The sequence below is a fragment of the Eubalaena glacialis genome, chromosome 14 (genome assembly GCF_028564815.1).
Source record: "Eubalaena glacialis isolate mEubGla1 chromosome 14, mEubGla1.1.hap2.+ XY, whole genome shotgun sequence".
Classification (NCBI taxonomy): Eukaryota; Metazoa; Chordata; class Mammalia; order Artiodactyla; family Balaenidae; genus Eubalaena; species Eubalaena glacialis.
Genome location: NC_083729.1, coordinates 40,308,874 through 40,334,589, shown reverse-complemented (window position 1 = coordinate 40,334,589; position 25,716 = coordinate 40,308,874). Strand labels below are relative to the sequence as shown.

The following is a 25,716-nucleotide window of genomic DNA, read 5'->3' as shown; positions in this document are numbered from 1 at the left end:
CTCCCTCCTCAAACTTTTTCTTGAGAAGGAAACTTAGATCTAAGTTTCTCCATTTTCAGGACCAAAGAGAGCTCATCTCAAAATTACAGAATTAAAAAAAATTGAAAACAGGATTATGTAATCCAGAGTAAATTCTTATTAAAAGGTGAGGGGACCCTGATACCTAGAAAGGTAAAGTATTTTGCGTAGAGGCACATATCAAATCCGGAACTCAAACACCCTACACAATAATACTGGCTTTCCCTGCCCCTCTCCCCACTCCCCAAATACACACTTTCCCCCTCACCCTTACTTCCCTTATCGTACTTTGTAACCACTTAGCCATCCATCTCAAACCTAAGACAGCAACTGATCAAACTCAAAAGAGAAAGAAATCACCCAAAGGTCGAAAATCAGAGAATCAGTAAACTGCCGGTTTTATCATTTCCATAAAGTGATAAACAAAAGAGAGCGGAGAGAATTAAGAAAGGATACTTTTTCAGTCATCACAACAGCAGCTAGGGAATAAAAACACGTTTTCCTTGGGGAGAGATTATGCTGAGGGGACCAGATACAGATACAAAAGATAAGTCCCCTTGGGGTTTCTTCTTTTTCTGAGTTTGTGAGATCTAAAAAAATAAATAAATAAAGCAAACACAACCTCAACACATTTACTTCTCTCCTTTTCTCACATATTATTTCCCCAAATATTATATAGACCACGTCTCCAAAGTAAATTGACCAAAGGTCTATTGCCTATTGACCAAAACCTTTTCAAGATTTAGGTGACTCCTCTTAGACTACGATTAGGAACCGACTCCAAACTTCGGTTACCAAGCTCCAAGCTCGGTAAAGTGGATCTCCAAGGTTTGCAAATACCCTCAGCTTGACTAAAGGGCACAGAATCTCTAGCGCTCCCTACAGCTCAGACTTTGGACCTACCTACCACAAAAAAACCCAAGTTACAAAGATTGGCTACCTCGCTCTACTTCTTTTTTCCGCTTTAAAAAATCGAGCGGGGGGCTGGGGGGCCGAGGTTGAAACGGCGAACCGAAGGATTAATCACTTCTCCCCATTACATCAGCAGCCCCCGCCCTTTCCTCCGAGCACCTCCTCTCCCAGAATCATCGCTACGCACTAGCGCTCTCTTCACCCAACCCCCGCTCTATTATATGCCCTGATACCTCCCCATTATCACCCGCCCCACCACACTCCCCCTCTCCTCCTTCCCCCCTCCTTGGCTGGGGAGGGAGGAAACCCGAGAGAGGAAACAGGGCGTTGAAGGAAGGGACTTGGCGATAAGAGCAGAGGCCCCATTGGCCCGAAGGTTGTATGAGCGCCTTCCATTGGCTGCTTTGCCGGAATCCCCGCCCCTCTACTTCCCCGCCCATTCGCCCCTCCCCCGACGCCCCGCGGCCCTCCCCCGCGCCCCTAGCCAGCCCCGCGGCGGGGAGGGACCGACTGGGCGAGTGGCGGCTCCGGCGGTGTCAATGGCTCCTCCTGCCACGGAGCAGCAGCAGAAGCAGCGGCGACGGGGCTGAGGAGGAGAAGGAAAGGCTCCTTTAAGGAGGAGTTACGACGACGCCTCTTTTTTCCCCTATCTCCTCCCTTCACACTCATTTCCCCTTCGCCGAGGAGAGAAGGGGGGGAGGAGAGAGAAGAGGCCGAAGAAAGAGAGAAAAAATTCCTCTCAGAAATCTCTTTCAGGGGGTGTGGGGGGGAGGAAGAGGAAAAAAAAAAAAGAGCCGGGCGCCCCCTGCTCCCTCCCTCCCTTCTCTCCCTCTCTTCTCCTCCTTCTCCCTTCCTCACCCGCCCGCCCACTCCCCCCGCCGCCAGAGACGCCGCTCGGGAGTCGGCGGGACCGGGGTCTGTCTCCTCAGCCGCCGACGCCGCGCTTCGCCTCGGGATCCCCAGGCGGGCGGACGCCCTTTCTTTCTTTCTCTCGCTCTGCCCGTCTTTCTGTCTCCGTCCCTCGCCGCCGCCCCGCCCGGCGGCTTCGGCCTTCCCCGTGCGTCAGGCCCGCCCGCCGGGCCTCGCTCGGTCTCTGTCTGTCTCCGCGGGCCTTTCTCTTGACTCGGGGTCTCGCTCGCTCCTCAGCCCTTACCATCTCCCCTTCCTCTCACCCCTTTTCCTTCCTCCCCCCTCTCCCCACCCCCTTCTCCTGCCCCGGAGCTCGCGGTGCGTGTGCGTGTGTGTGTCCCTCCGCCGACGCCGCCACCTCAGCCCGGCAAATGAACTCCGTCCGAGCCGCCAACCGGAGACCCAGGCGAGTGTCGCGGCCGCGCCCGGTGCAGCAACAGCAGCAGCAGCAACCCCCGCAGCAGCCGCCGCCGCAGCCGCCCCAGCAGCAGCCACCGCAGCAGCAGCCTCCGCCGCCGCCGCAGCAGCAGCAGCAGCCTCCGCCGCCGCCACCGCCGCCTCCACCGCTGCCCCAGGAGCGGAACAACGCCGGCGAGCGGGGTAAGGCCGCGTTCCCTCCCCGCCGCCCGCCGGGTCGGGCGCCCGGCCGACCGGGACCCGCGGGAAGGGAAGCCGGGGCGGGGGCGGCCTGTGCGCCCAGGGGTGGGAGACGGAGGGTGAGCGGAGGCGGGTCCCCCGGTGCCGCAGTGTCAGCCCGGCTTGGGCCCCGGCCGGCAGGAAAAGCCGCGGCTTCCCGACTCTCCCGGGCTCTGGCTCAGGCCGCGCTTTGTTTGGTTTCGGGGGCTCGGCACCCTCTCACCCCACCCATCCTTCTGGCTTCTCGGCTCGCTCAGGGACCCCGCAGGAGTCTGTTGGTGGGTGGGGGAAGAGCGAAGGGTGGGACTTCCCCCTTCTCGGCAGTCTTCCACGTTTTGGTCTCCCGTTTCTAATAGGAGGTGGGGGGAGCGGCTGGGAGTGATCGGGTGGTTGGGGCTGGCTGGGGAACTTGTTTTTCCCCCTTTTCTCTGTTAGCCTCCCCCTTCCTGTGGAGGAGGGGAGAGGGGGACTCGGAGTGGTCGGTGGTGTTGGCCGGGGAACTTGTTTCCCCCGCCCCCCTCCCTAAGTCACGGGGTAGGGGGAGCAGCTTCTCTTCTCCCAACCCCACGATGTTTGCTGCGCAGTTTGGCTTTAGTTACAGAACCCCCGGGAAGAACCCGTTAAATCAAGACCTTTAAGTAAATGTAGAATCCATCGGCCATTTCCAGCCCCCTCCCTCGCGTGCAGTGCAGTTACCCTTCCGCTCTATCTACACCCCTCTCGCCTGTCCCCCCCCCCGGCGTACCCCCAGGCCACTGTGCTACCCCTCCATCTCCCAGTGGGATTTGAACGCCCCTTCCTTAGAACTGGCCCCTTGGGAGAGAGAGTGTGTGTGCATGTGTGTGTGTGTGTGTGTGTTTGTGTCCAAGGCCTAGTGAAATGTGTCATTTGGACTCAACTGTGCAGCTCTGTCTGGTAACCACCATTGTCTAAGGGCTGAGCCTCCGGAGGGTTGGATTCTTGCTTTAGCAAAAATAATGTTTAGTTCTACTTTGAAGATGTGGTTATTTGGGGAGGTTCAGGAGGTGGGGTGTTGCACCTTGGTCTCCAAATGCAACTATTCTCTTTATTAGCTGCTCTCAGTGGGGGTGGAGGTCAGTACCATATTTATGTATACGGTTGTTTTCAGGAGGAGGGGAATTGTTAGGAGACATTTTGCGTGTTTTCGTTGGCGGATTAAGGTTAATTTTACGTGCGTTGGTTGTCACACCTCCTTTGATTAAGGGAATTAAGATTAAATGCCTTTTTAAAATTATACATTCTTTTCTTAAAAATTGTTTTATTGTTGTACTTGATCAAAATACTTAAAGAGGGAGATGATAATCTGAAAAATAGTTTAAAGGGTTTTCACTAGTCACTGCTACAGATAGTCCTTGTGAAAGCAGTTTTCTATATGTTGCTTGAAAGAATGTGATGTTTCAAGCCAGTTAGAGGTCTTGTGCAACGTTATTGTTAATGTGTTTTAATGAGTCTTGGATACATTTACAAATTTTTTGTAAATTAAAAATATTTGTAGTTTCAACATTTCCTTTTACATTTGCATATCAGGGTTCTCCTGTGTTCCATTCAAATAATATTCAAGTCTCCTTCCAGAATTGGTACTATATGTAATAGAGTTGACTAATTATTTTTTGAGAAAACAATGACACTGGATTGAAATCATAATAAGGATTCTATTGCTAGAAGTAAGCTTTTCCAAGATGTACTGATTTGTTAATTACATTAACAGTGGATCAGATCCTTTCAGCCAAACTTAGTCTCATTGTGTATTTTTAAATGTTAATTCTGAATCTCCTTTTCACGATTTGTGTGTATTTTCAAACTTAGTTGAGGTCCTTATATCTTGGTCACTTTTCTTCATTTGTTTGAAATTATTAGCTACTAAAGTCTATTTCCTTTTGAAGTAAAGTGACTTGGTAGTTGGCAGTCACATGCCGGAGTGTCATTTTTCTTTTCATTGATATCCATAAACTGACTAAGATGTTCATGAATTAGAATTTCAGTATGTACCCAACCAAATGGTAAATCATATTCACTGTAGGGTTGTTACTTTGCTGCTGCTGGTAGGAACTGTTCTGGAGATTCTGTGTTGGCACAGAGGGGGAAAGAACTTGCTGATTAGCCTTCAGGGAAAATGCTATGGGTCTTTTGGAGGGCAAATAAATGGCCTCAAAATGAATGAAACATTAAGATGAATTAAAAGACTAAAATAATAAAGATTTTGCTAGTTTTATGTAAAAGATATGTCATTCTTTGAAAATTGGCATTTTGATTATATTTTAAATGTACAGTTCGCATAATGATCAGAAGCTAGCCAAGAAGAATGCTTTTCATTTTAACAGTTTTATGGAGTATGCAAAGTGTCACTATTTCTGGTTTAAATAGGAAAGGTTTTTTGTTTGTTTGAAAATATTCTGGGTTTCATAATTTTGACAAGGTAATGAAGGAACTACAGCTAACGTTGTGCGTGTGCATGTTTTACTTTTTACTAACTTTTAATGGATATGTAACTCTTGCATTAGAGTCTTGGATAGAGTTACATAATAGTGGGTGAGACAGCTTTCCAAGTAGGGAATTGAAGTGAGAGTGTTTCAAGGCAACTTAAGTTAATTCAATCTATATAAAAGAATCACTTATTTCATGTAAAGGGTGGACTTAAGGCTTTTATAGTAATAAAAGTTATAGGATAGTGTTTTTTTTCAAGCAGAAATTCTGTCAGAACTGGTTTTTAGTTGCTTCTTTGCTCTCATGTTGATTAGTCTAAAAACTTCCTTGACACCTCCTTTGTATTTGAATGTTTGTAATGGCCAATGTTTAAAGAAGAAAGAAACAGCCTTATGGAGTGAAATCTTATGAGGACTTTCAAAGCCGTTCTTGGGGGAGATTTTCTTACACCCCACGTTGAGAAATAATCAGTCTCTGTGTTTCATGGAATGCTTTCTTCATTCATTTTACCCGAAATGGTCCACTGTCTAAAGAAGGAATACAAATCATGAGCATTTTTAGGCTGTTAATTTAAAATCCTGAGTTTAGGATTTCACATACCACTTTAAGCTGGTAGAAAATAATTTGTGTTCCACATAGGGACCTTTTAATAATATATTGCAGATTCAGTGAAACTGAAAGTAGTGTGGGGTTGGATTTTATATATTCGTTTTCTTTTAAAATCCTAAAAGGATTTAGTTTTTGCAACTTGTTCTGCTGAATTTATCTTGAAATCTATTTGGTAGTCTTTTTTTAGAAGTATGTATGAGGAAAGCTTACAAGTCTGCAGAAGTGCTATGTATTCTGAGCATTTTCAGTTTCTCGTTGTTAAATTGATTACTTTGAATAGGTGTTAAATGCACGTGATTTAAAATTCAAAAGTCCCTTTCCTACACCTGCCTTCAGCTACCAAATTTTCCTACCTGGAATCAGTCTATTGATTGATTATTATGTCTGCTATTAATTTCTCATTTATTATGTTTTAATAAAAGACGAAATTTGACTTCTGAAAATCTTGATATGGAAGTTTTGGAAAATAAGTGTAATTTTCGAGTTATTGGGAAATTCATAAGATTGAAGTGCTGAAATTTTAACTATGTGATCATTTATAGTTGAAGGAATTCAATGAATACAATATATTAGTGGATTTTGCTATTAACTTCTAGTCTGAAATAATTATATAAAGTAAAAATGTAATCAGTCTCTTTAATCCCATATTTGTGGGATTAAAATCTCACCTATTATCCTGGAATTATAGTTGTTGGTTTTTTTTTAAGTGAACTTTTGAAGTAGTTCAGTATATATATAGTATTACATAAAATATTTCTGATGTAGCTACATATCTATTATATGCAGCAGTCAGGAAACTCCTTAGTGTTCTATTCATGCATGCTAATTATACTTTTGTGTGGGGTTTTAGCCCATTATATTTTACCTTTGGGTTCTTCCTACTGCTTACAGAATAAGGAACTTCTGCAACTTTTTTAGATAGAAGAGTTCTGGACAAGGAACCTGATTTTTCCTCTTTTAGGAATTATGTACTGTGGGTCACTGCTCTCCCATCTTGTGGCTAAACCTTCAAAATATTTACATGGCCTGAGAAGAGAGATGCCACTCAACTGTGTCTGTATGCGTGTGTGCATGTGTGTGTGTGGCCTGTTTCTCAACACTTAGAAATTATTTGAGGAATAGAAATGGGATAGTGACAATGCTGTTGTTAGAGTTCTGCTGATAAGACCTAAGGGTTGTCCCTATACTGTTGGTCTCTTTCATTACTGGAAATTCTGGCAAACCCGAGGAAAGGCCAACCAGCTTGGAGACCTACCAGGTAAGGCAAGAAAGACCCAGTTAGTGAGGACCCTTGAACTTAAATTTGGCAGAATTCAAGGCTAGTGAGTATTTTCTGTCTTTTTTTTCTATTTGTTTTAATTTTGAAAATAAACAATCTATAGTAATGAGTTATTTCAACTTGAGGTCTCTTATTGTTCCCTCTTTTATTGCTAACAAGTTACTCTTATTTTGTATCTATCTTGTCCCATTGGTCTCTGAAGGGTTACTCTGTTTTAGACCTTCCATTTCTCAAATTTATCAGTCATTTAAATTACATTCTTGTCTTCCAGAGAACTCTGGTTAATGTGTGAGGTTGTAAGCAGGGTACCCCCAAATTGCAGTTGTTACCCTCTGAAAATAAAATTATAAAGAAGCAAAATATAAGGGATGAGACAGTTGGGGGTAGTATGATGGCTAGAGCTCAGAGTTAGAGCTAGCTAGATGTGGGTTCTAATCCTAGCTATACCACTAGTGTGCTATTTGACATGGGGCAAACAATGTAACCTCTCTGAGTCTTACTTTATTATCTTTAAAATAGGGACGGTAACACTTGTCTTAACAGTAATGGTAAAGATAAGAGATAGTAAAGTACCTAGCATATGGTAGATGCTCAATAAATGGCAGCTCTTTTAAATATTAAAAATAATAGTAAGGAATTGAAGCGGCCATTTATAAAACTAAACCTAAGAGATAAAATATGTATGAGTCGCTAAAGAGTTTCCGTCATATCCCAAAATTCAGTCTGGGTGATGTGGTATAACCTCAGATAAACTGATTTGCAATTATAAATCACTAATCTTATATCTAATGAATTGAAATATTCTTTGAAAAAAGAATAAGAAAATGGAAGAAATGGGTATTTGGAATAATAATAAACATTGACTCTGTTTCTTCTTACGTACTAGAGTCTGTGCCAGACACTTTCCTTATATACTATTCCTCTTAGCAGTTCTATACGATGGCTGTTAACATAGCGGTGAATATGCTTGGTAAGTAGCAGAGAAGAATTTCAAAATTGATTTATATCACCTAATCTTTCCATAAACAAGGGAAGATACTGAAAGACATTTGGCGGAATATCTCCATCACTTTTACAGAAAGGAATAACCTAGCCCTTGCAGCACATCAGTCCCCTGTCCTAGCCCATCTTTCCTGTTGGAGGCAGATACAGCAGTCCAATGCCAATGATTGTTAAATCATTTGGTTTCACGTTTTCTGAGTAGCTTTCTGATCATAATTTTACCTCATGTAGATTTGTCTCCAGATGAGATTGCACTGATTGGCCCACATATTTTTCCAGTTTGTTGATGAGATCACTAAGCACTCATTGTGCAAAGAAGGGTAGATTTCCCTTGAATTACTCATAAGTTATGAATAAAGGGTGTTAAGTCATTTTTTAGTTCATAGTTATAGACTGGACTGTTTCAGGAAGGAAAAAAATGTGAGTTAAATTAGACTTCAGTAGGAATTTTGACAGGTTTGTAGACTAAATATCCTTTTCTTACCATAGCTTGGTGTCTTTACATGCATAGCTTTGGGTTTTTATATAAGTTTGGTTAACACAAAAAATGTGCTTAAACTTAATCCTTAGAAAATAGAAAAATGAAACTAAGTGACTTCCTTTACATAATTTATTTTAATTGAAGGCAAATATTGAAAATATTTACTTTACTTTGAAAATGAATGCGCTGTGTATTTTTTTATTTTAAAACACCCCAAATAAGATAGCATAGTTAAAAGCAAATGCAAATCATTTAAGTTAGTTGTTTATTCTCCCAATTTTTAAAACTCTAGTTGTCAAATGTTCTGCCCTTCTAACAGATGGAAAATTGTATGACTGTGTTCAAAAAAGGAGAAAACATTATTCTCTCAACTGGTGGCTAAACCTTAAAAAGCATTAATGGGACTTCCCTGGTGGTCCAGTGGTTAAGACTCTGCGCTTCCAGGGCAGGGGGCACGGGTTCGATCCCTGGTCCGGGAAGTTCCGCATACTGTGTGGTGTGGCCAAAAAAAATCCCAAAAAATCCAAAAAACATTAATGTATACTTTCACATATCATTAGAGATGAGGTGCCATTCATCTTTTTTGTGAAGAGAGCCTACTTTTCTCTTTTCTCAAAGCTTAGAAATAATTCTAGTGATAGAAATGGAGTAAGAAACTGTGCTTTAAAATTATTTTTCTGGTAACAGTGATAATCTTAGTTTCACAGTTTTCCTGTGGTGTACACTCAGCACTCAGATGGTTGAGTTGGGTTGTGTCAGAATCTTTGCTGCCAAGTTTGTGTGGAATTAACTGGCTACTATGTGGATTCAACCTTTGGCATTGGTTTCTTTAGTACCATGTGTTGATAACTGACTTGCATGAGTTTAGCCTTTACTGGTTTACTGACTCTACTTGGGTTTAGATATGAGAATTCTTTTTGCACTCAAGTATTGATTTTGTATCTTGCATCCATAGTATATAAATATATATATAATGTGTGTATATATGTGTATACATACATACATACATATGTATGCGTAAGAACACATGGCTTTATGAGACTCTTAACACTTAGGAAGGGAGTGGGGAAAAGGAAAGGCATAGTCACCTGTTATAGTTTTGAGGGTTGGTGTGTATATATATGTCATTAGTAATTGATCTACTTTTTTGAAAAAAGAAAAAAATAACAGGCTTTAAGGAAAATTAGAAGTGAGTAGAATTCAACAGTGGTAAGTAGGAGTCACTCAAGTTTGTATCATGGCAGAGAAGATCAAAGAAGACTTGTTTAAAATAAATGGGGATGGGTGAAGACACTATATTTTGAAATCTAGTATTTTTGGCAAACCAATTGTATTATAAAAGAAATTGTGGAATTGCTCATTTTCCTTCTTTATATAGAAGAAATTTCTTATTTACAGTTATTTGTTAAAAGTAGACACAGAACTTTGAATCACTATGTTGTACACCTGAAACTTATATAATACTGTACATCAACTATGCCTCAATTTAAAAACGTAGACACAGAACTAATTCACAGTTGTGTGCGAATGACTGGTATCTTTGTAATCCTTTGAAATGGATTTTAAGAAACTGATTATTTAGTCAAATTTTCATATTTTAAGCTCAGTAAAAGTAGGAGAAGTAAGCAATTTGGAGAAAGACTTTTTGGGTAGGAGTGCTCCCTTAGAGGCAAAATGAGCACATCAGAGGAGGGGGAGAGTGGAAGATTTTTGCAAGAATCACTTACCTTACATATTTATTTTTCCTAATCTACTACTTCTGAACCTAAAATTTGTCTTAAAGTTTCACTTTTTCTTCCCCCCAAAAGAGTAATTTTGAGTTGATGGTTTGGAGAGAAGACAAGGAATTTGAGCAGGTACAAGTGACAGTATGTATGGGTCATTTACATTAACAATGGTCATTTGATTAGAAACCGTCTATATGTAACTTTATATATCTATATGTGTATGTACTATATATATATAACTACATATAGTTATTTAAATTGTAGAAATAATTTTTATTAGTTTTTTTTAAGATTTATTTATTTATTTTTGGCTGCATTGGGTCTTAGTTGCGGCACGCGGGATCTTCTTTGAGGCACGCGGGATCTTTAGTTGCAGCACGCGGGCTTCTTTCTCTAGTTGTGGCTTGTGGGTTTTCTCTCTCTAGTTGTTGTGCCTGGGCTTCAGGGTGCACGGGCTCTGTAGTTTTCGGCATGCAGGCTCTCAAGTTGAGGCGTGCGAGCTCAGTAGTTGTGGCGCGCGGGCTTAGTTGCCCCAGGGCACGTGGGCTCTTAGTTCCCTGACCAGTGATCGAACCCACGTCCCCTGCATTGTATGGCGGATTCTTTACCACTGGACCACCAGGGAAGACCCTATTAGTTTTTTCCAACTTAAGGTTTTGGTGAAAGTATACAAGTGCACACAAATCACTGATGTACAGCTTGATGACTTTTCACAAAGTGAACATATCTGTGTAATTAGTAATACCTAGATCAAGAAATAAAATACTACCAGCATCCCAGAAGTATCCCCCACCCCCGCCAGTGCCTTCCCAGTCACTACCCCCAACCCTATCTTTCTAACTGGTTGAATTAGTTTTACCTGTTTTTGAACTTTAAATGTAATCATCTAATATATGTATATGTATAGCTGATTCATTTTGTTATAAAGCAGAAACTAACACACCATTGTAAAGCAGTTATACTCCAATGAAGATGTTTAAAAAAATAATAAAATAAAATACAAAAAAAGTAAATGTAATCATCTAGTATGTATTCCTGTTTGTTTGACTTATTTTGCTTAATATTTGTATGTCAGTTTCATCCATGTTGTTGCTTGTAGCAACAGTTCATTCTTGTTGCTGAATAAGATTACATTGTATGAATAAACTACAATTTATCCATTCTACAACTGATGGATATAGAGTTATTTCTGTATTTGGCTGTCAGGAATAGTGCTGCTATGAGCATTTTATATTTATCTTCATGAGCACATATACACGTTCCCTTTTATACCTCAACATATGCCATTGCTTATCTTTTCCAAGGGCAAAACTTCCATTTACTTCTCAAGAAATGCAAGATAAAACAGCTTTAAGACAGATATGAATATGGCCTCTTATAATTATGTTGTTGAAACTATTTTATTTCAAATATTAGTGTTTTTCTTAAATTTTTTGATATTTTCACTTATGTATCCTTTAACAGTCCGGTGTTAGGCAGTTTACCCATCAACTTAATATGCTTTAATTTTCCCCAGAGATCATAGGTTGGGTTATTTTGAGGAGAGGGGAAATCTTTTTTATATTCAGGGATTTTTAAAACTACTGTGGACCTTAATATGTAATTCTGAGTCTTAAGTCCAAAAACTGTTGTTTCTTTTTGCTACTGCCATATTTTTGTTTGTCCTTTTTTGTTTGGAACCCTGTTTCTTACTACTTTTTTAAACTTATCCTTTTAACTCCTGTGAAAATATTTTGCTATTGTTTGGTCAGTTTCATTTTATTTCTTGTTTTTCTGCGTATATTAATTATCCTTTGTTATCTTACATTCAGCTTATTTATAAATTATAAAACTTTCACAGAAAAATTGGGGCACAGTTTGCTCTCAGAGTTGTTTTTTTAGTCCTTGTCTACATCTCTTCGTTCCTTTCATATAGGAAGAAGGTGTAAAAGTACCTCTGCCAGCATCATGGATAAGTTCTTTCTCAAGTGAAAGCTTGTGCTGAAGTGCTAGTGATTTATAAGCTTGTATACCCTATGATACAAGTATCCCCTGAGAATGACAGATGGGCTCTGTTCTTAAAGAACTACTTGCTTGAAACTGATGATACAGTAGCCTCAGATACCAAAGGAGTAAGATTTCATTATTTCATGTCTGCGCTTTCAGCACTTAACAGTCCAGTGTTAGTACTAACAGTTGTTCTTTCTTGTCTACAACAAGCAGTGTGGAGAGGACTGTCACCTTCCTTTACGTTTTTTTTTTTTTTTTTTTTTTTTTTTTTAACCATAGCCACAGTCAGTAAATGTTACTTGTTAAGTTTGGGAGGGATAAGGAGCCTGAGCTTTTTCAAAGTGGCTTATTCTTTTTTCTGCAGTTGTTTCTTGATCTCATTTCTAAATTAGGAGATTTTAAATAAGCTGACTTTTGAGATGGTCAGAAACTCTTTCTGTATCATTTGAGTTACCAGTATAAATAAGAGAGGTCTGAATTTGGGTATTACTATACAGATATATTTCTTGCCTTGATGGAACTTAAAGTTGAGCTAGAGACTGAATATAAATAACATCTGAGATCAAGATGACTTGAAATAAGCGTGTTGGTATTATTTTCATTGTCTCCTGGTACATATTTTTTAAGAATGAATATATGTGTGTGTGTGTATCTGGAGTTTCATTTGTAACCTTATCTTTAGACTGTTTGCCGAGACCATACTCTCTTAGAGAGTTTTCAGTTAAATGCTATTAAGATGAAGTTTTGTTATGACTCCCTACTCTTCGGTATATGTTTTACCCTTTAATCATTCGTTGAATTACCTTTGTGCCACACTTAGAAAGTTGTTGCACCTCAAACATTAAGCCAAGTTATAGCGTTTCTACGTAACTGAGAAAGAAACATGTGCCTAGTGAAGGAAATTACCCACAGAGTTGGGGTCATTCATCTTGTTTTCATAGTATTCGTCCTTCTTCATTACATTCATTGTTTCGCCGGTATATGCAGAAACTGAGAGTAGGTTAAAGTTAGATAATGTTGTTAGAATTTAAACTCAACTGCAGAAATAAAACAACACTTTCGGGTTCTTCATAGCATCTGTAATCCCACATACCTAGTAGTCGTAACTCTCAGGATGCCTTCATAGATTTTTCTGATTCTGTCTTAGTATCTCTATTGCCACATCTCATGGGGAACCTGTTCTCTATTTCTGAGTTACTTGGTTTGAGAACCTCTTAGCTGAAGTCTTTAAAGCTGAAAAACTGAGCTGGGAGATCTGGATGTAGTGAACTTGTCCAGGGTCTGTAAAGTTCACATACCAATCACAGACATACTTTGATAACACACACGTACACACAGTGAAACTGGGAATAGGCACTCTTGATATTGTGAAGTGTCTAAAATTTTTTGGTAAAATGTTAACAGTAGTGTCTTAGGATGGTGGAGGTGAGATGATTTTTTTAATTCTTTCTATAATTCTTTGTTTTTTGAAGACTGTATATGGAATCTGGAAGGAGGGAGGTTTGTATTTATTTTAAAGAATTTAATAGTTCTGATTGTGATGTGAACTCATTCTGCTTGGTTTGATGACATAGTCCCCACGTGGGTCATTTTAAATATGAATAAAAGCTTAAAACTCTACATTTTTCAATGCTGTAAGTGTGTTTTAAGTACTTATTAATTTATGGACATTTTGGGGGTTTATATTCATTATAACTTTAGGATAGTAATTGGCTAATATCATATATAGGAAATGAGGATAACTGATGATCAGGAATTCAGAATTAAAAGCAAAATTTGATATTTGGAACTTTGAGCCAGTGATACTGTCTTCCCAGGATAAGTTTCTGACTGTAGATTATGGTAGTAAATACATACAAATAATATTTTAATTACATGCCAGGCTGAATGATGGAAGATGGAAATTTAGTGTGCAAACGAACTGGGTAATTAGGGGAAAAAAGATTTATTATTGTTCACAACAGATGGCTACTTCCTCTGTACTATGGTGGTATGGATTCATGTCTATTTGATAATTTTATACGGGGGGACTATTTTCTTTTCATAAAACTGGTGTTAGCTCTGAAGAAATTAATGGCTATCAGTTTATTAAGTTCAAACAGGGATTGCTAAGGGAAATTGTTTCATCATTATTAGTTTTTTAAAAAGCCACATTCCTCCCTTTCTAAGATATTATATTCTAAGAAGTTTTGGACTGTGGGATCTAATGTGTTTGGGAATAAATAAGAACCTGGCAATGTCTTTCAAAAAATAGGGGCCTTTGAAGTTAAATTTAGTAATTAGATTGGGAATTAACTTATCTCACACTCACCTGACTAGTCTTCTGATTATCTTTATAAACCCAAACCAGGAGAAAACAAGCATTTTCCTCTTACAAAATACACTAAAACTTTCATTGAATGAGGTGAACTGTTTGGCTTTTTTGTTTTTTTTTTTAAAGTAGGGGCTATTAATATGGTTTAGGGCAAATCAGTCATTAAATGTAGATTCTAGATAGTGATCAACATAGTTTTATGAAGAGCTGATTACAGATATATTTAAAGTGTTTTTCTGAAGTAGTGACTTGGTAGCTGAAGAGGGAACAAGAACAGTAGAGCCAGGTTTAAATAAAACATTTTATTCTTTTATGAAGCAGTCATACTGATGTTGTGACAGTTGGGGGAACCTTAAGTTGTATTATATGGAAGCTATAACTTGTAAAAATAGTGCTAGACATTTGCAAATAGATATTTACTAAATGGTTGTTTCTTTTTCTCTTCACCTTCCTTTCCTGGACTCAAATTTGTTCACATAATCACTGATTTAAATGACTGAGCATATTAACTTCATTGATAATTTTTTTTAAATGTGATGAGGTTGAGTACTTGAAAAACCAAAAATAGAAATCAAATTACTTTGAATAGTCTGTTAAGAAAAAATGAACAAACAAATGTGCTTTAATCTTTGTAGAAATAACCAAAAAATGAGCAGTAGCTTAGAAATGTTGAGCCAGAAGTAAGTATAGCAGAAAGTGATTTGGTCTGTAGTTGAATGAATCATCCTAAAGTGTGTGTGTGCATGTAAACACATGAAGTTGTATCATAGCGATGTTGGAATGGTTGAAAAAAAGATAATGTCTGTTAGAAAAATTTACGTGTTATTCTAAAGAGTAATAAGCTAAAGAGCAAATTAAGAACTTTCAGAGAAAGTAAAAAAACAGTCACTTTTAAAATTACATCAAAAAAAAATTAGGAATAAATCTGATCAAGGAGGTGAAAAACTTCTATGCTGAGAACTACGTAACATTGATAAAGGAATTGAAAATGATTCAAAGAAATGGAAAGATATCTCATACTCTCCAATTGGAAGAATCAATTTTGTTAAAATGGCCCTACTTCCCAAAGTAGTCTACAGATTTAATGTGATCCCTATCAAATTACCCATGACCTTTTTCACAGAACTAGAACAAATAATCCTAAAATTTATATGGAACTGTAAAGGGACCCAGAATTGCCAAAACAATCCTGAGGAAAAAGAACAAAGCTGGAGGCATAACTCTCCCAGACATCAGACGATACAACAAAGCTACAGTAATCAAAACAGAGTGGTATTGGCACAAAAACAGACATATGGATCAGTGGAACAGAATAGAGAGCCCAGAAATAAACCCACATACCTACAGTCAATCTTCGACAAAGGGGGCAAGAATATACAATGGAGAAAAGACAGTCTGTTCAGAAAGTGGTGTTGGGAAAACTGGACAGCTGCATGTAAATCAGTGAAGTTAGAACACTCCCTCATATCATACACAAAAATAAACTCAGAATGGCTTAAAGACTTAAATATAAGGCATGGTACCGTAAAACTCCTAGAAGAGGACGTAGGCAAACATTCTCTGACATAAATTGTACCAATGTTTTCTTAGGTCAGTCTCCCAAGGTGATAGAAATAAAAGCAAAAATAAATAAATGGGACCTAATCAAACTTAGAAGCTTTTGCACAGCAAAAGAAACCATAAAACGAAAAGACAGCCTACAGACTGGGAGAAAATATTTGCAAATGACCCACAGGGCTTAATTTCCGAAATACACAAACAGCTCATAAAACTCAATAACAAAAAAAAACAAGCCAGTCAGAAAATGGGGAGAAGACCTAAATAGGCATTTCTCCAAAGAAGACATACAGATGGCCAACAGGCACATGAAAAGATGCTCAACATCACTAATTATTAGCGAAATACAAATCAGAACTACAATGAAGTACCACCTCACACCGGTCAGAATGGCCATCATTTAAAAGTCTACAAGTAACAAAAGCTGGAGAGGATGTGGAGAAAAGGGAACCCTCCTACACTGTTGGTGGGAATGTAAATTGGTGCAGCCACTATGGAAAACAGTACGGAAGTTCCTTAAAAAACTAAAAATAGAGTTGCCATATGATTCAGTAATCCCACTCATGGGCATATATCCAGAGAAAACTCTAATTCGAAAAGATACATGCACCCCAGTGTTCATAGCAGCACTATTCTCAATAGCTAAGACTTGGAAGCAACCTAAATGTCCATCAGCAGATGAACAGATAGAGAAGATGTGGCATGTATACACAATGGAATACTATTCAGACAAAAAAAAATGAAATAATGTCATTTGCAGCAACATGGATGGACCTAGAGGTTATCATACTAAGTGAAGTAAGAGAGAAAGATAAATATCCTATGTTATCACTTATATGTGGAATCTGAAGTATGACACAAATGAGCTTATTTACAAAACAGAAACAAACTCACAGACATAGAAAACAATTTTATGGTTACCAAAGGGGAAAGACGGTGGGGAGGGATAAATTAGGAGTTTAGGATTAGCAGATACAAACTACTATATATGAAATACACAAACAACAAGGTCCTACTGTAGAGCACAGGGAACTGTATTCAATATCCTGTTATAAACCATAATGGAAAAGAATATGAAAAAGAATATATATATGTATAACTGAATCACTTTGCTGTACACCAGAAACTAGCACAACATTGTAAATCAACTATACTTCAATTAAAAAAAAAAAGGATTACTTTCACATGGTTGAAAGTAAGTCTTAAAAATTTTGCTCAGTTATTTTTCTATATTTTCAGAAGATGGCTAGAGAAAATGAATTTAAATTAGATTGATGATCTATACTGGTGGAAATAACATCTCACTAAAGAAGATTATGTACTTTTCTTTGGTGGCAGCTATTATTATTAGATATTTTAATTATCTTAGAGATAGTAAATTAGAAATTATAGAATGTTGGAAATAGAACCATAGTGCCAATTCTTGAGGTTTATTCACTTGCTCAGGTTGGAATTACAACACAGGTTTCCTCACTCCCAATCAATGATGATGGTGTTATCTGTTTTTTTTAAAACATAGATTTATTATTTATTTATTTTTTGGCTGCGTTGGGTCTTGCGCGTGGGCTTTCTCTAGTTGTGGCGAGCGGGGGCTACTCTTCGTTGTGGTGGGCAGGCTTCTCATTGCAGTGGCTTTTCTTCTTGTGGAGCACAGGCTCTCAGGTGTGGGCTTAAGCAGTTGTGGCACACGGGCTCAGTAATTGTGGCACACGGGCTCAGTAGTTGTGGCGCACGGGCTTAGTTGCTCTGTGGCATGTGGGATCTTCCCAGACCAGGGCTCGAACCTGTGTCCCCTGCATTGGCAGGCGGATTCTTAACCACTGCACCACCAGGGAAGTCCCGGTGTTAATCTGTTCTTGTTCTGGAGTTTCATTATCATTCTGTTCATTTTTCAGTTTAGTGATTTGTTAAACCTCTTGATCTGATAAACTTCTCTGTAATTCTGTAGTTGAACTAAACAAAATTATTTTTTTTTAGAATACTTCTCTTAGTAACTTAAAAAGAATATGCAAGTAAGATTATAGTTTGTTTTTTATTGGTTGACTTAATTTTTTTGTTGTTTTGTTTTGGCTGTGACTGGTTGGAAAAAAAGGCAATTATATTGATATTATTCAGTGTAAGGTAAACCATGTTTGACGATAGATTAATATGGTGATTCCCAGTGTAACTGATTTCAGATGCATAAAAACTGGTTAATGCTTTTGAAGAGGTAAAGCATTTTTTTTTCCACTATGAATTCAAGCGTCCATTTATGATACTGGTGGTATTTCAGTCAATAAGGAAGTGATTTACTATTCACTAAATGATATTGAGACCATTGATTATTCATTTGGAAAAACATTCAGTTAATTTCCTACTTTGTACAATAACAAGAAATACATTCCAAATGATTAAAGAGCTCAAATTTTTTTTAATTAAAAAAATTTTTTTGTAGTAAAAACATCTAACGTGAGATCTACTCTTAAATTTTTAAGCGTAGAATACAGTATTGTTAACTATAGGCAAAATGTTGTACATCAGATCTCGAGAACTTATTTATCTTTCATAACTGAAACTCTATATGCATTGAATAGCAACTCTTCATTTCCCCTTCCCCCTAGCCCTTGGCAGCCACGATTCTACTCTCTGCTTCTGTGAGTTTGACTATTTTAGATACTTCGTACAAGTGGAGTCATATAGTATTTGTCGTTCTGTAACAGGCTTATTTCACTTAGGATAATGTTCTCGTAGTAAGAGCTCAGTGTTTTTTAAAAATCATAGAAGAATGAGAAGAAAGTACTTTTTTCCTAAGCAAGGCCAAAAAAAATCCAAAAGTCATTAAAGAAACATCAGGAAATCGACTATATAAAATAAACTGAAAGATCTATGCAAGAAAGGTGAAAAAACAAAGTTAAGGCAAATGAAAGACTGGAAGAAAAAAATTTACACCTATCCAACATACAAACAATTAATATATATGAGTCTTTATGAAAAAAAATTTAGAGATAAAATATAACTTATTGAGCTGAATCCTCTTTTAAAAACTATCTGCCATCCCATTCCCCTCCTCATTCTCACCCTTCTCAGAAATAACCACTGTCATGAATTTGATAAGAACCTGTTCATTCCTTTTTAAAAATATTTTTACATGTATGTGTGCATCTGTAAACATTCATGGTTATGGTTGTTGCTTGGGGAAAGAGCTTGCCTTCAAGATGTTTATGGCTCAGTGATAAACAGAAATATGAAATATTCTCTCAAAAGACATTTAATGTGTGCCAAGTGAGTGGTATAAATCATGAGCGCCTGGCACTCTAGAAATTTTTAAATGGTTGCTAAATGAATTAATGAATACAGAAGTATGTGAAACTTAAAGGAGAAGTCAGTTCTTTTTTCTTCCTCTATCCTACTCCCCAGAGGTAACTGTTAATTGTGTTTGTGTGTGTGTGTTTGTGTTTACTTTTGAGTTTGTTTAATGCATGTGTATATAAATACACATACTTTTTTTTAAAATAAATGTATTTATTTATTTATTTAGTTTTGGCTGCATTGGGTCTTTGTTACCGTGTGCAGGTTTTCTCTAGTTGCGGCAAGCGGGGGCTACTCTTTGTTGCGTTACGCGGGCTTCTCATTGCGGTGGTTCCTCTTGTTGCGGAGCACGGGCTTTAGGCGCGGGCTTCAGTAGTTGTGGCACGTGGGCTCAGTAGTTGTGGTTTGCGGGCTCTAGAGCACAGGCTCAGTAGTTGTGGCGCACGGGCTTACTTGCTCCACGGCATGTGGGATCTTCCCGGACCAGGGCTCGAACCCGGAACCCCTGCATTGGCAGGCAGATTCTCAACCACTGCACCACCAGGGGAGCCCCACATACTTTTTTCATTAAAAAGAAACCACACTGTATGTGTTAACTTGTAAATTTTTTCTTTTTACTTAAATATATCCTGAGCTTTTATTTTTTTTAATAACAATATAAAAAGTTACCTCATTCTTTTTTAGTTGAATAGTCCATTATGTGAATGTACCACAATTTATATTAAATGTACCTCTATTGATTAACATTTAGGCACTTTTTTTTGCTATTATAGGATTTCAGTGTTGTACAAATGTCTTTATACGTTTATGTCACAATTTCAGTAGTTTCATAAAAGTGAGTTAGTGAGTCAAAAGAATATTTGCCTTTTTTCTTCCAGTTTTATTGAGATATAATTGACATGCAGCACTATATACATTTAAGGTGTATAGCATAATGATTTGACTTATATACACCATGGAATGATTACCACAATAAGTTTAGTGAACATCTGTCATCTCATACAGATACAAAATTAAAGAAATAGAAAAAAAAGTTTTTCCTTGTGATGAGAACCCTTAGGATTTACTTTGTTAACTTTGATATATAACATACAGCAGTGTTAATTATATTTATCATGTTGAACGTTACATCCCTGGTACCTATAAGTTTGTATCTTTTGACCACCTTCATCCAGTTCCCCCTTCCCGACCCCCCCCCCACCTCTAATAACCACAAATCTGATCTCTTTTTCTATGAGTTTGTTTGTTGTTGAAATATAATAGACCTACAACACTTTGTTAGTTCCTGGTACTGAATTTGTTTAAAAAAAGTAATCCCACCATTAAGGAAACTAGTCTGAGGGTTAAAATGGTTTGGAAAGACTTGTCAGAGAAAGTGGATACTTTAACTAGATCATGAAGAACGAGTATGTCACAGAGGAAAGGGAAAAAATAACATTCTTAGTAAGAGGAAATGGGCTGGACAAAGGGCTTGGAAGAGTTACCGGGACAGAGATTTTTTATTCTGTCCTCATACTCTGTTCATCTCTCAGTTTACTTTATGTTGGTGTTTCTTTTCCAATAAGGAAATAAAAGTGTAGTTAGTCACTCTGCTGTCTTCAAGGCTTTACTCTACCACCTGTGGGTTAATCTAAATCCTATAGCCCAGAATTCAGTCTTTTACACTTTGGCTGCCTATTTTTCTTTTATATGATCTTCTCTTGACAGACTCGTCTACTTGAATGAACCATACACATTGCTAATCTATATACATACACACACACACACACACACTGTTACAAAATTTTGAACTCAGTGGTTGTTTGACTTATGTATTTGATCACTTCCTTTTTACCCCCATGCCTTCTTGGTAGTTACTTATATCCCAATGTCAGGTGCTTGCTGTCATTTACAATTGTTGGTAGGGCCATTTATGCTTAATGTGTGAAGGATGATTGGTAAAGATTTGATAATATTTTATGTAGTAAGCTCATTTTATCTTGTTCCATGCCCTGAATGTTTTGTTTATAATACTGTTTGGCAACAAAGTTTCTGAAAACTCACCAGAATGTATTTTCTTTATTAATAGATATCTAATATCAGTGAAAGGACTTGTAATACACAATAGAAATTATGTATAATTTATATATTAAGCATAACAAGAAGAAAATGGTTTTGAAAGCACTTAAGTAGCAATTAGCTATCTTGATATCCATGGGAAAACAACATAAGGAATTTTTATAATAATAATCATTATAATTATTATTTAGTAGTTATAATATTAATAGCCATCATTTATTGATCACTTCATTCCAAGTAGAATCCATGTCTTTCTGATTAAACAGCCTGAATAAAGTTTGAATTACTATATTATGCTATTATCAGTAATCATTATCTCCCATGTATCACTTTTTTTTAATATATAAATTTATTTATTTTATTTTTGGCTGTGTTGGGTCTTCCTTGCTGCAAGCAGGCTTTCTCCAGTTGCAGAGAGCAGGCTTCTCACTGCAGTGGCTTCTCTTGTTGCAGAGCACAGGCTCTAGGCGTGCAGGCTTCAGTAGTTGTGGCTCGCAGGCTCTAGAGCGCAGGCTCAGTAGTTGTAGCGCACGGGCTTAGTTGCTCCGCGGCATGTGGGATCTTCCCAGACCAGGCTCGAACCCGTGTCTCCTGCATCGGCAGGCGGATTCTTAACTACTGTGCCACCAGGGAAGCCCCTCCCATGTATCACTTTTTAAAAACACATATTTCTAGGAAATATTTGTTACATGAAAATGATCACTAATTGCACTGCAGTTACCTGCTTTTAGAAAGCAGGGAGTAATGACTAATCAATTATGCATTTCCCAAGAAAACTTTGAAAATTCAGAAAAGCATAATCAGAAATTGAAAATTAGCAGCAATGGAACAGACTAGAGAAAAAACTTACACATTTCTTTTCATTTGCTATAAATATAATACATAGAAATATATGTAGCATTATATAATATTTTCATTGGAATAATACTGTATATAATTTTGTATTTTCCCTTATTATTCAACATATTATTTTCCCGCTATAAATATGTATGCATATATGTATATATTCTTTAATGGCTGCATGCTGTATTTTATGTATACTTGAATTTATTTGATCATTCCTCTACTGTTAGACAGGCAGGTTACTTCTAATTTTTTTCTATTATAAGTTACACTGTAAGGAGAAGTCATCAGGATTGGCCCTATGAGTTCCAGCATTGAGAATTCCCCACCTTCCCAAACACAACAGTGATAGATTAAACATGCACACATAGTTAATAGTCAGACTTCTGGCATGATTATAGCTGCATAACTCTACATCTTTCCCCTCTAGAAGTCATAAAAATTAAGAATAAGAAGGAGAGGGACTTCCCTGGTGGCACAGTGGTTAAGAATCCGCCTGCCAGTGCAGGGGACACGGGTTCGAGCCTTGGTCCGGGAAGATCCCACATGCCGCGGAGCACCTAAGCCCGTGCACCACAGCTACTGAGCCTGCGCTTTAGAGCCCGCAAGCCACAAATACTGAGCCCGCGTGCCACAACTACTGAAGCCTGTGCGCCTAGAGCCCGTGCTCCGCAACAAGAGAAGCCACTGCAATGAGAAGCCCACGCACTGCAGCGAAGAGTAGCCCCTGCTCACCACAACTAGAGAAAGCCTGCGCGCAGCAACGAAGACCCAACGCAGCCAAAAATAAATAAATAAATAAATAAATTTATAAAATTAAAAAAAAAAAAGAAAAAGAATAAGAAAAATGCTTCAACTTTCATTTTCAGTAAACTGAAAGACATAAAATGTAGATTCCAAATTATGTTTAAAGGCTATCAAAAGTATCTTGAGAAGGAGCAGAAGATGTGAGCTTAAATATATTTATTGAAGTTAAGGGTTCACCTTGAAGTTCAAAAGCTAAATCTCTTGTTTGTGATGACAGGGTTGGTGACAGAAATACCTGGTTTGATTCAGAAAAGAAGAAAAGGTAGAGCTACATTTACACAGAGCAGTATGTACAGGAACCAGCTTTTCTCCCTATTCTCTCTAGCATCAAAGGAGGAGAGACTCTTTGGACTGTGAGATCTGTCCTTCACTCCACACCCTCTCTCTCCACCCTTACTCCTGGAAGCTATGTAAATAGCTGGTTAAGGAAAAATCCGATTTATTTTTTGATGACAAATACAAAAGAGGCTGACATGGCAGCAGAACTTCCAAAGAACAAAGGACCCTCATTAGAAAAATATTGCTACAGAGCACATGAAAATTGTGACCCACCATTTAACCATACTTTTCTAGAGTTGGAAAAACGTTTAAAAGTTCTTCTACAAAAAAAAGAACACAAATCAGAAATGCAGGAACTCAGGGAAAGAAGACAAGGAAGGCAACAGGAGGTAATTAAATGTGAGATAAATTTTCAGAAAATGACAGAAGACAATAGATCCAACACACTTAAAATTAAAACTCCTATATAAGAAAACCAAAACAATGAAATAGAACAAATTGTTATAGGTGCAGTTAAAACCTAGCTGACCTGAAATGTACCTATTGAAAGGGCACCTGTGCCAGGGAAAACTGACCAGAATGGTCATAAAGATAAACAAAGATTCCTTTGGACAGCCAACTACCCTCCTCATCCCCCCTACAAAGTTCTTTACAAGGGTTTGATGTTAGGCTGGCCTCAGATTTCTGTACAACATTCAATACCAGAAGATGGTAGAGCAACGTTTACAAGATAAGGAAGCAGAGTGAGAGCCAAAGATTTCATATCCAGTTATGCCATTCATCAAGTGTGAAAGGTATAAACAGAACTCAGGGAATACTGTATATACATGAGCCCTTCTTGAGGAAACTGTTGAAGTATAAACTTCAGCCAGCCGAGAGACATCTGAGGAAAGGATTGGTTGTAACCATTGAATATATATGTGTGTGTATATATATATATATAAAATAATCCTAAAGACTAAAACAAATGTGTAGATTATGACAATATAATGTTAATGTTATATACCTTGATGATGTGGAAATGATAAAAACTAATAAAATTTGAGAGAAGGAAGTTTATAGATTTCCTCATTGTAATTACTGGTAGTCAAAACAGTATTTAAAGATCATAAATCAAGTAGAAGTATAAATATGTTTAACACTTCAAAGGAAATGCTAAAGATAATACTGTTGATTGAATTAGGTAAGGGGAGAAAGAGGAAACATGTTTAACATTGTTCTTATTAAGGAACTAATAGGTATTATCTTAAAAATATAAAAATCTAGTGGAATTCTAAGTCATAATATGAAAGTTAACCCTTAGAACAAAAATAAAACCTTACTAAATATTGAAAGAACTACAAACCTATCAAAAAGAAAACATCATCTGTTGAAAGGATATTCATATACAGCCACACATGTAACAAAACATGGCAGTACTAAGACCAAACATATCTTTTATATAAAAAAATATAAATAGGCTTTACTCACCTTAAAATAAGAAGATTTTCAGATTGCATTTGAGGCAAAACGAATTCCGTAGCTTATATAAGGTATATACTTACAAGAAAATGATTGTGAAAGGTTAACATTTTAAAGGATGGAGGTTCCTTAAAAAACTAAAAATAGAACTACTGTATGACCCAGCAATCCCACTATTGGGCATATACCCAGAGAAAACCATAATTCAAAAAGTTACATGCAGGGACTTCCCTGGTGGCGCAGTGGTTGAGAATCTGCCTGCCAGTGCAGGGGACACGGGTTCAAGCCCTGGTCTGGGAAGATCCCACATGCCGCAGAGCAACTAGGCCCGTGAGCCGCAACTACTGAGCCTGCGCGTCTGGAGCCTGTGCTCCGCAACAAGAGAGGCCGCGATAGTAAGAGGCCTGCACACCGCGATGAAGAGTGGCCCCCACTTGCCGCAACTAGAGAAAGCCCTCACACAGAAACGAAGACCCAACACAGCCAAAAATAAATAAATAAAGTTAAAAAAAAAAAAAGATGCAGGGACTTCCCTGGTGGCGCAGTGGTTAAGAATCCGCCTGCCAATGCAGGGGACACGGGTTTGAGCCCTGGTCCAGGAAGATCCCACATGCCGCAGAGCAACTAAGCCCGTGTGCCACAACTACTGAGCCTGTGCTGTAAAGCCCACGAGCTTCAACTACTGAGCCCGTGTACCACAACTACTGAAGCCCGCACACCTAGAGCCCGTGCTCTGCAACAAGAGAAGCCACCACAATGAGAAGCCCGAGCAGTGCAACAAAGAGTAGCCCCCGCTCGCTGCAACTAGAGAAAGCCTGTGCAGTAACAAAGACCCAATGCAGCCAAAAATAAAATTCATTAGTTAATTTTTTTTAATTCCCTTTATTAAAAAAAAAAAAGTTACATGCACTCCAGTGTTCATAGCAGCACTATTTACAATAGACAGGATGTGGAAGCAACATAAATGTCTGTCAACAGAGGAATGGGTAAAGAAGATGTGGTACATATATACAACGGCATATTACTCAGCCATAAAAAGGAACGAAATTGGGTCATTTGTAGGGGTATGGATGGACCTAGAGACTGTCATACAGAGTGAAGT

At 38.2% G+C, this 25,716-nt stretch overlaps 1 protein-coding gene across 1 annotated transcript in view; it reads left to right on the top strand.

The window, feature by feature from the left end:
* The first annotated feature begins 2,210 nt into the window (after positions 1-2,210).
* FBXO11 (F-box protein 11) overlaps positions 2,211-25,716 on the top strand; it is a 99,216-nt gene continuing 75,710 nt past the window's right edge. Inside the window, exon 1 of the mRNA XM_061168556.1 lies at positions 2,211-2,439. Coding sequence (XP_061024539.1) covers positions 2,211-2,439 — 229 coding nt within the window. The remainder of the gene's footprint in view (positions 2,440-25,716) is intronic.